Raw genomic sequence first — 12,731 nt, 5'->3', positions numbered from 1 at the left:
TATTTCCTCCTTTTGAGCACTTAGAAAATGAATAATTGGTTAACCTAAAACGGCAAGTTGGATATATCTTATATCTATAATTACCACACTTACTACATGATATTGCCAAGTTATATAACTGTGCCATCCATTTTTCCCAGTTATTTCCCTTTTTACCACTTTGAAAATAGGGCCTTGTATGGAGCAAGTTGGATTTATCTTGAAAATCTCCTAATTACATCATTTATTTAATGATAACTTTTATATTTGGTAGGTGGATACCTTCAATGGTCTCTCGGGTTAAGGTCACTGGTGTAAAAAAATTTTTTTTAATACAGCCTTTAATTTTTAGTTGATGTCATCAATGTTTAATACAAATTGCTAAGGGAGGTCCTCTTCCTTTGGGTTTAGTTAGGGGTCATTTGTGTCAAGGTCAAGGTCATGAATGTCAAAAATAGATTTTTTACTTTTTTTTTTTGCTTATATAACCTTTATTTATGGACAGATGTCTTTCACATTTAGTAGGAAAATAACTTGCATAGTATTCTTCCTTCTGATTGAGGTAGGGGTCAGTGGGTCAAGGTAACCAGTGCTAAAAATAGATTCTTTTTAACACTTTTGCCCATATAGCCTTCATTTATTAACAAATGTATTTCATATCTGGTAGGAAGACAACTTACATGGTATACTTCCTTTGGATGGAGTTAGGGGTCAGTTGGGTAAAGGTCACCTGAGTGCTAATAATAGATTATTACACTTTTGACTCTGCCAAGTTATATAACTGTTAACAATTATTTTGGCATTTTTCTGTCCTAAACCTAGTCCTAAACATTTTTTGAAATATTGTTACTGACAAGAATCTGAGTCTGGGGCATTTGTGTTTAACAAACACGTTCTTGTTGTCCAGGGGTCCTCCTTGGCTCCTTGCCGCTGGTTCTTGTTGCTGGGTTGTGTGGGGGCTACATTCATTGAACACCGCCCTTCCTTGTTCAGATCTTGCTTATCATATTTTAACAGATTTTATTTTGGACATTAACATCTGCAGAGCCAGAGCTGGCACTCAAATTAGCTGAAGGAAAAATAGCTTGTATTCCAAGATATCAATATAATTAAAATCTCCTCGTTATCAAACAAATAATTAAAACTAAATCAAAAACCCTTCTTGAGACCATACGCACTATTCATGGAATGGCACTAACATGCCTCATTGAAGGTTACATGATAACTGCAATATAAAAACATCTGTGGATATTTCTCAAAATTTCACCATTTTCATGTTAAAATGTTGAATCTGCTAAAGCCGGTGCTAGGGGCGTTTCCAGTACCAGCCATGAACTGTCTCAAACAAACCAAGCCTATAGCATTTTCAATTTTGTCGTTTTCGGCATTCTATATACGTTTTTATCTATTTGAAAACCTTCCACTTCTGCTTAATGAAAAATTTAGTTATGTTCAACTTAAAAAAAAATAATTTTAGTGATGTTCATTTTACAAAGTATAGTGATTTTTACAAATGCCAATTTCAATGTTGAGCCGTTGTAGAGGTTGTCTCCCTTTGCAGTCTGGTTTGCTGATATTTGTGCTTAACAAAATACTTGATTTTTTAAAACAATAAACCCTACTAGATAAGTCGTACGACAGCAAAGAATGTTGCAAATTTTTTCTTAGATACACCCTCAGTTGTTTGTAATGCATATGCATTGATGTCGATTTAAAATTTTCTCAAAAAACCATTTTCCTTATGGAGTCACTCTTCAGAAAAGTGAGGAAGAGTCCACAGGCTGGAAAACATAGCAGTAAGTATTTTTTCAATCTTCATGATCTTGACAACCTAAAAATAAAATAATTTTGAGCCAAAATGAGTTCATAAAAATTATCAAGTTCGTTCTTTTTACTTTTAGAAGAATTAAATTTTTAATAAAAAAAGATGTGAAGTTGTCCATAAATCATCCTCTTGTACTAGCTGATAAATATGAAATTAGGCAAAAGTCTGTAACAAAAATCCTTTCATTTTTCCGTTTTATAGAACTGTGTCATTCGGTATTTTATGTACAGCTTTTGCTTTCATTCGTAGCACTTGACGATTAATATGAAAAAGGCAAAGCCTCAAAGCGAGCTCGATTTTCTTTTACCGTAAGATAGTTTAAAATAATCGTTCATTTTTATTTTACATTTTCCGTTTTAAAATTGTCATTCGGTTTTTTATACACTGCTTCCATTTATTCTGGTTCCCCCTTTCTATTATGGTTACTATAGAAGTGCGCAGGATACCAGTCTACGCTTCCGTTTTCAATCAGAGTACATCGGCTTTTATCATTATCTTGTAATTCGAAAAGTTGCGATGTGTCCAATTCGCTACTTCGGACGAAAGTTTTCAAAACCATCACTTAGCAGGTACTCGCGTTACCGTAAAGCTTGCTTTGCGAGCAGGCCCTTTGGGCCAGCTTGTGGAGCTCGCTATTAACATGGAATTAGGCCAAGGTTATGAAAGGGGAAGTTGTTAAAAAATTCTGTTCATTATTCTGTTTTAAAGGTGTCATTTGATATTTCATGCACTGGTTCTGTTTTCACTCGGAACACTCAACGATTATCTGAAAAGTTGAGATTTGTACCGTTATCAGAATACACCGCCTATTATCATTGAGTTACATTGTAAATGGCCGTGCCTAACTATAACTGACACTGAAAATTCCATTGATAGGTATAGAATTCTATATATTTTTTAATTGTTGTATATTTGATTTTCTTTTAAATATACACAAGTAGTCTAGGGCAGCTGGCCCGGACTTTATCTTCCCAGTAATGATACGAAAAGTTGAGATTTGTTCCGATCGGAATACCCCACCTAATTGTCATTGTGTTACATTGAATATGGCAGCGCCCAACTAGAACTGACACTGAAAATTTAATTGATAGGTATAGAATTGTATATATTTTTTTTTTAATTGTTTTAATTTGATTTTCTTTTAAATATACACTTGTAGTCTATAGCCAAGCATGCCAAAGCCTGGGCCAGCCTCGTGGACCCGGCCTTTGCCTTCCCCATATAATCATTTGACTTGTAGAGTAAACAGTAGAATATCCTAAACTTTAGCATTTTCTGCTGAAATGATATTCATGTTAAAATTTCAAACACCTAAGTTTTTACCTGGATTAAATCAACATCATTTACATATCTATCCAGACAAATGGTACTGTAGTGTGGACAATTTAAGTAATTAAGTAATTTTGATACCTTCTTCTATGAGCCTCAGATAAGTGTGTCAACATAATCAGAAATAAACAAACTAATTTTGTTAGTGAGGAGAAGAACCTGGTTGTACTGTGTTGAATTTTCAGATCTGAAGGTTGAAAATTATGAAATATTAATGGAAAAATGTTCAAAAAGTTTTTGGTTGATCAATGGTCCCAACCAGCACACTTTTAAACATGCTTTAACATTTTATCAAATTGTTGTCTTTTCCATTAGGACGGAGATATTTTATTTCACTTTCATTGACATAGTCACAGTCATGCATATTATATGGTGCAAAAATGTTGGACATTTAGTAACTTTGAACCAGTGTTTTTTTTTCTGTACATGTATATAACTACTACCCAGAAGGGTACTGTTCCCAATAGAAAATAGACATTAAAATTCCCAATTTCTAATGTTTTAATTCCCAAAATGGCTGTTCAAAATTCCCACAAGGCCAAGTGATTTCTCTGAAATCATTTAAATTCAACATATTCATATAAATCACCACTCAATAGTTCTACCTGGACAATTGAAGCTGTTTGCTATCTTTAATCATGAAGACTAATCTTATTTGTAGCTGAAAAATGCATAAATTTTTTTTTTCCCAATATAAGTCAAAATTACGCATTTTTTTCCCAATCAGTCTTGTACTGGCACCATTCCCAAAGTAGAGAAAAAAAAACGCTGCTTTCTTCTCCTGATACTTCTACAGAAATATATTTATATCATAACTCTTTAACTGATTTCTTTTTCTATATAGTTTTGTTTTCCTTTATTATTGGAGCAAGATGTCTCCTGACAACTCTTGTATTAATGTAAGTTTAGAAAAACTAATAAACATTTATAAGAAAATTCTAAATTAATTCTGTCTAAATGTTATAAGTTCTTGTGAAAAAAAACAGCGCCAAATTGTTTACATTTCTTTTGATCTTGTAAACTTTTATAAAACCCGCCTTAAACCCGCTGTTTTGTAGATTTCTCAGGACCTTCATATTACTATCTGTTATTGGAACAAAAGGAAACTTTATTTGACATTGTTCATTAAGCTGATGCTTACTTTGATTTAGAAAAAAAATTCTGTGTATTTTATGATTGTTTATTTATATTTGGTATTCTTTAGAGTTAGGAGAAGGCTGGGAAGAAAACAGGGAAGCTGTGACAGAGGGTGTGGCATTTTATCTCAAGTATTTGGGCTCAACACTGTTAGATGAACTTCCACAGGGAGAAAGTTATGGAGAAGGGGTCAGTTCCAAGGCAGTTCAAAGAATTGTTGATATGGTAAGCTATTTTGTTAAAATGTGTCTGTAAATTATCATTTCATCCAATTATTGATTTTTTTTTGCAATATAGTAATAGATATAAATAGCAGAATATTGAGACTAGTTATGTAAGAGAGTTTCTGGATACAAAATTTTAAATACATGAAGGGTTTGATATTAGTTGTCAAAGTAACAAGGTCACCAGGGCCAAAAAACCCTTCTTTGTAGAGGCCGAATATAGGCTGCTTCTCCAACCAAACTAGCCTCTTTTTTCCCCAGTTTGGTCCTCAAAATTCCCCAGTCTTTTGAAATTCCCCATAGAATTTAGAACAAAATTAAATGATGGTGTTTAATTAGGGTCTTTTACTGCCTTATTAGTATTTCCCAGTGCTTTTTGCTTTTCTATTTTGAAGAACTTGTTAAAAAGTTTGTGTTAAATTTGAGACCCCTTTTCCCAAAGTATGCCAAAATCACGGAATTTTCCCCAAGAAAAAGGCTGAGGCCCCTTCCCCAAAAATGGTGTTTTGGCCCTGGTCACAGAGTTCAAACTCCAACCCTCTGAATCATTTGTCATCAGTTAGGTTGAATGTTTCATAACTGGGACAGAATATTTCTTTTTGTTATTGGTATCTTTTTGAAAAATTGATATTGATATTGGATCATCTGCATTGATATGAATTTTGTTTTATGTCGGATTTATCATAATTTATGTATGTGGGGTATTATTTTTTTTCAGCATTTTGAAAAGGTTGATTTGCATGTTTTAACATGAAAAATTGTTTTAATTAAGGCTAGAACTCAAGGAAGGAAACTGAACAAAGTAAATTTGAAAGTATCACCGTCTGGGATAAAAGTAACAGATATGGACAGTAAACAGCTACTGATGGATGTGTCTATATACAGGTAACTTGTATAGATTGTTACATGGTCACTGTGATCTTATCAAGGAAGTTGTTCACTTCAAATCAGACTAGTCCAACAGGGCTGTGAATTCAAATTCTGTAAGAGATGATCACATTCATATGTTGCAGTTATTTAGCAAGTCTTTTGAAGGTGACAGATATAATGCACATAGTGTATTGTATTATAGAGTCATACTCTAACTAAGTTGTGATTTTAATTGTGTCATTGTGACTTAAAATCCAAACAAAATTATTGTCACAAAGTTTCTATATTTAAATTTTTGAGTAATTGAAAATTGAGATATTTAATGCTTATGTTGAAAAAAGATGCCATGCTGCTTTTCTGGTGTATTGTAAAATACACCAACACATGTAGTCTTGCATAATCCCTGTCATCTCTAGACAAATATCATGCATTATGTAATGTCATTGTATATACAGTATGTAAATATGCAGTAGAATAATGTAGTTATTATGCTTAATGAATTCTAATTGCTTTGTTTATTAATTTCAGGATATCATTTTGTACAGCAGATAGGAATCATGATAAATTGTTTGCATTTATTGCTAGAAATAGTATCAATGAAACCATGGAGTGCCATGCCTTCTACTGTGCTAAAGAAAAAATTGTAAGTGCCTTTATATGAGATAGAATATAGTTTCAGCCGTAATTGATACTTGACGATCTGATTATATCATGATGTAATATGATACAACAAAGAGATTAACATTGCTCTTGACTACAGGAACTAAACACCCATACTGTTATCAAAATATATGTAATTGTCAAAACTGCATCAAAACCACACACTTCAATTATTTCTGTATTAACAAAAGCATAATTGAAACACTTAAGATTTTAAGTTTAGAAATAAATATATTTGAATGTTCACAATGCTGCTTTTGTACAATGGATGAATCAAATTTTGAAATTTTTATTTCACATGATTGTTAATTTTGGTTATTTTATTAAAGTGACATTATGCTCAGTTTTTGGCTCTAATGTTGAGTTGAATTTGTCAAATATTTCAAAAAGGTTAACTATCATAATAATTGATGATGAAAAATGTTTATGTTACAATTATGAATATAAAAATAACCTTAATTATCCCCCGCCGATGGAATCGGGAGGGGGATATAGTTTTGGCGTCTTCCGTCCGTCCGTCCGTCCATCCGTCCGTCCGAATTTCGTTTCCGGAGTATTTCTCTGCAACTAATGGCTGGAATTCAACGAAACTTTATTGGAATGTTGATCAGCATGTGAAGTTGTGCACCTGGGTATTTTCGTCTGGATATTTTTAGTATTTTTAGAGTTATTGCCCTTGACTCAGTAAAATTTTGTCCGAATTTCGTTTCCGGAGTAGTTCTCTGCAACTAATGGCTGGAATTCAACGAAACTTTATGGGAATGTTGATCAGCATGTGAAGTTGTGCACCTGGGTATTTTCGTCTGGATATTTTTAGTATTTTTAGAGTTATTGCCCTTGACTTAGTAAAATTTTGTAATTTTCAACTTGTGTCGCATGTAACTCAAAAAGTATTTGACCTAGAGTCATGAAACTTTACAGGAATGTTGATCAGTATGTGTAGTTGTGCACCTGGGTATTTTCGTCCGGATATTTATAGTATTTTTAGAGTTATTGCCCTTGACTCAGTAAAATTTTGTCCGAATTTCGTTTCCGGAGTAGTTCTCTGCAACTAATGGCTGGAATTCAACGAAACTTTATGGGAATGTTGATCAGCATGTGAAGTTGTGCACCTGGGTATATTCGTCTGGATATTTTTAGTATTTTTAGAGTTATTGCCCTTGACTTAGTAAAATTTTGTAATTTTCAACTTGTGTCGCATGTAACTCAAAAAGTATTTGACCTAGAGTCATGAAACTTTACAGGAATGTTGATCAGTATGTGTAGTTGTGCACCTGGGTATTTTCGTCTGGATATTTTTAGTATTTTTAGAGTTATTGCCCTTGACTTAGTAAAATTTTGTAATTTTCAATCACAATCATCAGTCACAGGGCCAGAAAAGGAGTTTCAAAAATGCAAAATTAAAAGATCTTGTCTGACAGTACAAGGCCTAAGGCTTTGATATTTGGTATATGATATAACATATAGGTCCTCTACCAAAATTGTTCAAATTTTAGCCCTGGGGTCAAAATTGGCCCCACTCCAGGGGGTCATAGATTTTCCTTCTTCTTGTTTGAAGGTACAAGGCTTCAAGTTCAAAGAATATTACAGTTTATGCCATGATTAATATATAAATATATAAAGCCTTATGTCTTCAGTTGTTGTGTTAATAATAACCAGTGCTCGGCGGGGGATATAAATTCAACGAATTTGCTTGTTATAAAAAAAGACAGCCCTATTCCTCTTTTTAAGAATTCAACTTTTATTGCTATTTGTTTCCAGGCCCAGGCTGTAACGTTGTCGGTTTCACAAGCATTTAATCTTGCTAAAGATCAATGGGAAAAATCAAAGAATATTAAAAATTCACACCAAAATACAGTAAGTTTTTTTTTTTAAATCTTGAAAAACAGGACTAGGTATAAGTTGACTTGAACAGAACAAATAAATTCTTAAACATTATTTAAATATCCTAACCGTAAAAATATCTTTCTATCATTGAATTTAAACTTTTCCTGAAAATGTCTTTCTATCACTATCTAATATGTAACTTTTTAGCTCACCTGAGCTTGCTCAGGGTGAGCTTTTAGGATTGGTGAATGTCCGTCGTACGTTGTACGTCCACAATTGCTTGTGAACACTCTAGGGGTCGCATTTTTGCCTCAATCATCATCAAACTTGGTCAGGATGCTTATCTAGTTGAAAGCTTGGATGAGTTCGAACATGGGTCATCTCCGATGAAAATCTAGGTCACAGGAGCTATAAATAGAAAAACCTTGTGAACACTCTAGCCGTCACATTTTTGAACCAATCATCATCAAACTTGGTCAGAATGCTTGTCTAGTCAATTGCTTGCATGAGTTCGAACATGGGTCATCTCCGATGAAAAACTAGGTCACAGGAGCTAAAAATAGAAAAACCTTGTGAACACTCTAGTGGTCACATTTTTGACCCAATCATCATCAAACTTGGTCAAGATGCTTGTCTAGGTGATAGCTCGGATAAGTTCGAACATGGGTCATCTCGGATGAAAAAGTAGGTCACCGGAGCTAAAAATAGAAAAACCTTGTTAACACTCTAGCGGTCACATTTTTGCATCAATCATCATCAAACTTGGTCAAGATGTTTGTCTAGGTGATAGCTCGAATGAGTTCGAACATGGGTCATCTCGGATGAAAAAGTAGGTCACCGGAGCTAAAAATAGAAAAACCTTGTTAACACTCTAGCGGTCACATTTTTGCATCAGTCATCATCAAACTTGGTCAAGATGCTTGTCTAGGTGAAAGCTCGGATGAGTTCAAACATGGGTCATCTCGGATGAAAAACTAGGTCACAGGAGCTAAAATTAGAAAAACCATGTTAACTCTCTAGAGGTCACAATTTTGCCTCAATCATCATCAAACTTGGTCAGGATGCTTTTCTAGGTGATAGCTCGGATAAGTTCGAACATGGGTCATCTCGGATGAAAAAGTAGGTCACCGGAGCTAAAAATAGAAAAACCTTGTTAACACTCTAGCGGTCACATTTTTGCATCAATCATCATCAAACTTGATCAAGATGCTTGTCTTGGTGATAGCTCAGATGAGTTCGAACATGGGTCATCTCGGATGAAAAACTAGGTCACAGGAGCTAAAAATAGAAAAACCTTGTTAACATTCTAGTGGTCACAATTTTGACTCAATTGTCATCAAACTTGGTCAGGAAACTTGTCTAGGTCATTGCTGGGAATAAATTGATCATGGGTCATCTCGGATGAAAAAGTAGGTCACCGGAGCTAAAAATAGAAAAATCTTGTTAACACTCTAGTGGCTACTGTTGTGATCCAAATATTCTGTTAATTGGTCTGAAAGTTTGTTTTGATGATTTCTAAGTCAAGTTCGAACATGGGTCATCTTGGATGAAAAACTAGGTCACACCGCCCAAATATGGAAAAACCTTGTTAACATTCTAGTGGTCACATTTTCGACTCAATTATCATCAAACTTGGTCAGGATGCTTGTCTAGGTAATTGCTTGGATGAGTTCGAAATCGCATGTGGAACTAGGTCACCGGAGCTAAAAATAGAAAAATCTTGTTAACACTCTAGTTGCTACTGTTTTGATCCAAGTATCCTGGAAATTGGTCTGAAAGTTTGTTTTGATGATTTCTAGGTCAAGTTTGAATATGTGTCACCTGGGTAAAAAACTAGGTCGCACTGCTCAAATATGGATAATCCTTGTTAACACTGTAGTGGTCACATTTTTGACTCACCTGTCATGAGACTTGGTCAGAATGCTTGTCTAGGTAATTGTTTGGATGAGTTTGATAAGTCAGGTGAGCGATCTAGGGCCATCATGGCCCTCTTGTTTAATTTTGGGAGTTTAATATTTACATTATTTAATACTTTAGCAAAGTGTACATGAAGAAAATCATAGAATTGTAGAGCATACTGAAGTACCTCCAGTACCGCCTAGAAAGATTCAATCAGCGCCACAAATAAACCTACTCTCAGGTAAGTGCCATATTTTATATTTGAGTGACTCTTTTATGAAATGGTGTACAAATAATTCATCTTTTTTAACTTTTTTTTTCTTGTTTTAAGAACTTATTGTCAATATTAGGGGTACAGTTTGAGTGTAGGGTGTAGACAAAGATTTATTTGCTTTGCACTTTTTCCATTTCACTGCAGTGACGTAATTTATGATAAAAGATTTTACCAAATAATGAGGAAAAAAATAAAGGAAGATTATCATCACACTTTTTTATTTGTGACTGACCAGTGCTGTTTGTTTTACAGAAACACATCCACGTCTACCAAGTTTACCAAAACCAGAGAGTGCTAGAACTCTATACACCAACTCATCTAGTCCTAGACAAGGCTGGGTATGTGACTGCTTTCAGTTTAATTGTCAGTTTTAAGGTAGCAAGTAGTATAGAAACAAGGATCATGTTTGAAACTGTTTCTTGTAACATGTAAATTTAATATCCTTATATTACTATACAAAATGAGATACTGTTATTGTTTATCAGTGAGAGTACTTTTGACAAACTTATTTTGTTAAGCATGTAGATGGTTCACTGTATTACTGTTACAATATGAACAGTTTACTTATAGAACAAATACATGTAGTGTTTCATTACAGCCTGAATATGCATATTGTATGTTAACATGACATATATTGCAATTTGCAGCAAACATTTGACGAGTCAGCTGAAGATAGCCCAGTCAGTTTTAATCTCGGTGAAACAGATAATGATAATCTAGATGATTGCTTTTCTCAGTAAGTTATTACAAGATCTCATATTGTGACTTTATTCATTTAAGAAATTAAAGAAAGAGTTCTGTAGTCTTTACATTAATAACGGAATCATATTTATGTGATCTACTTATTTATGTGAAATTAAGTACCATTGTGATAATTATATCATCCTGAGTAAACAACTAACAAGTGTTCCTAAAATTTGGACATGTAGGAACTTAATTTTCCACAAATAGGTGTTGCCGTCTTGAAATAATTCATTGCAAGACTTACTTTATACTGAAACCGTACTGTTTGTAGAAATCTTTGTAGTAAAAATATGATTTGTCAAAGATTCAATTTGTGAACTAACATTATGCTCTTAGCGCTAAATCCCTCAAGCTCTCTTTTAAAAAGATTTGAATAAAAAGGAAAAAAATAAACATTATGTCATAATTATATTTTTGACATTTGAAACAGGCTTGCAGAAAATAGAAGTAGAAAGCAATCATTTCCAAAGTTTTCAACAGATTTACACCAGGAAGACCTTGATGACAGTGTCTCTGAGTATATGGACGGGAAAAAATGTCTGGAGGCATTTTCTCGGACAAAATCATTAGAAGATTTGATGAATATTTAGCTAGTGCAAACATTGTAGTCCTTGTTGTTAGATATAAGATGTTCATGTTATAAAACTTATAGTCAGCTTGGTAAATATTCTATGATATTTTGTACATGTAATAGGTTTTTGAAATCATGAACTTTGGCCCTAATACCTAGAGAGCATCATTTCTAAATAGCATTTAAAACCAGCAGAATGCAGGAATTAAATTGACTTTATATTTAATTGAATAATTATTAAATAGTTTTTTTTATAGATTGGGATAAAACATTATTTCCTTTTTAATTTGCTGAGTATTGTTACATGGCTGGTTTTATGTGGCCTAAAGGTGGCATATAGTTTTTGTATTGTTCATCTGTCTGTCCCCTTTTTGTGCGGTTCATTATTTTGATATTCTTGGATGAACTTTGAAATAATTTTTCATTAATGTTTAATGCAGTGCTACAATGTATGATGATCGAGAACAAGTTTGTAGCTTAAAGGTCAATCACACTTTGACTTGAAAGGGAAAAGTTTATGATAGTTGTGGCATATCATCAATTCTGTTGTTTATGAAGGGATTTTGAAATAACAAAGCAACATTTTGTTATACTACATTAAGAACACTTGTCATGCACAAACGCCAGGTCGACATCTAGAAGGGAAAGGGTTATACTTGGATGTCAAAATAGTACATTGATGGTTGTGTCTGTTCATATCTTTGTCATTTATTCATGGATGTTTTTTAAATAATTGGGCATACTGAGAATATAAGAAAAGGTTTGTTAATGTTTCATTATTTTTTGGCACTGCCTTTATGTCAGTAAAATAAGCATGGTTCCTTTACTGGACCCAGCATTGGGGGGCATTGTTGACAAGTCTTTTTTTTTTTTTTTTTTTTTTTTTTTTTTTTAATTTAAATTTGATCTCTGGTTCCTACTTTTTGTATATTGTCAACTTTAATAAACATAATTAGAAGTATTTTGAAGAATCTTCAAAATAACCTATAATGAATATTATTACAGATGTGACTGGGCCTATAATTTGATTACTTATTAATTTTGACAATGGGTATGATACTACTACTGTACATATAGAAATTTATATATATTGAAAATATGAAGACTTACCGGTATACATAGTTCAATAATTCTAGTTAAAAAGGGTATTTATGTTATACTCATTGTGATATTATAGATAGATACTATATTATTTTGGTATTTAGCAAATGGCATAAATATCATGATTTATCTTGTTTACCGTTCACCTGCTGAATTTGTAGGTTAGATTTGCCATGCTTTGAATTTGTAACTCTATTTAGAGTTTAAAGCAGCACGCCTCCGGATTCATGCTAATATTCATGAAAATTGGAAAATGTATTTAACAGTGTAATATTGTAAAGTTACCTAGAG

General features: G+C 33.2%; 1 protein-coding gene across 1 annotated transcript; it reads left to right on the top strand.

Moving 5' to 3' along the window:
- The first annotated feature begins 1,533 nt into the window (after positions 1–1,533).
- Positions 1,534–12,140, top strand: LOC132727376 (low density lipoprotein receptor adapter protein 1-like). Its single transcript, XM_060712820.1, has 9 exons — positions 1,534–1,775; positions 4,338–4,495; positions 5,267–5,379; positions 5,893–6,007; positions 7,786–7,881; positions 9,889–9,991; positions 10,277–10,362; positions 10,672–10,760; positions 11,199–12,140. The coding sequence occupies exons 1-9, from the start codon at positions 1,721–1,723 to the stop codon at positions 11,356–11,358; spliced, it is 975 nt and encodes a 324-aa protein (XP_060568803.1). The 5' UTR covers positions 1,534–1,720; the 3' UTR covers positions 11,359–12,140.
- Positions 12,141–12,731: the final 591 nt, after the last annotated feature.

This window comes from Ruditapes philippinarum, unplaced genomic scaffold (assembly GCF_026571515.1).
Source record: "Ruditapes philippinarum isolate M1 unplaced genomic scaffold, ASM2657151v2 ctg2605_1_1_1_1, whole genome shotgun sequence".
NCBI classification, from domain to species: Eukaryota; Metazoa; Mollusca; class Bivalvia; order Venerida; family Veneridae; genus Ruditapes; species Ruditapes philippinarum.
This window is presented reverse-complemented; position numbering and strand designations above follow the sequence as displayed.

Excerpts from the sequence above, each read along its gene's own strand:
- LOC132727376 (XM_060712820.1), top strand. The coding sequence starts at position 1,721 with ATGGAGTCACTCTTCAGAAAAGTGAGGAAGAGTCCACAGGCTGGAAAA. Across the intron at positions 10,363-10,671 it reads CTAGTCCTAGACAAGGCTGG|CAAACATTTGACGAGTCAGC; the intron begins GTATGTGACTGC and ends TGCAATTTGCAG. Across the intron at positions 10,761-11,198 it reads CTAGATGATTGCTTTTCTCA|GCTTGCAGAAAATAGAAGTA; the intron begins GTAAGTTATTAC and ends CATTTGAAACAG.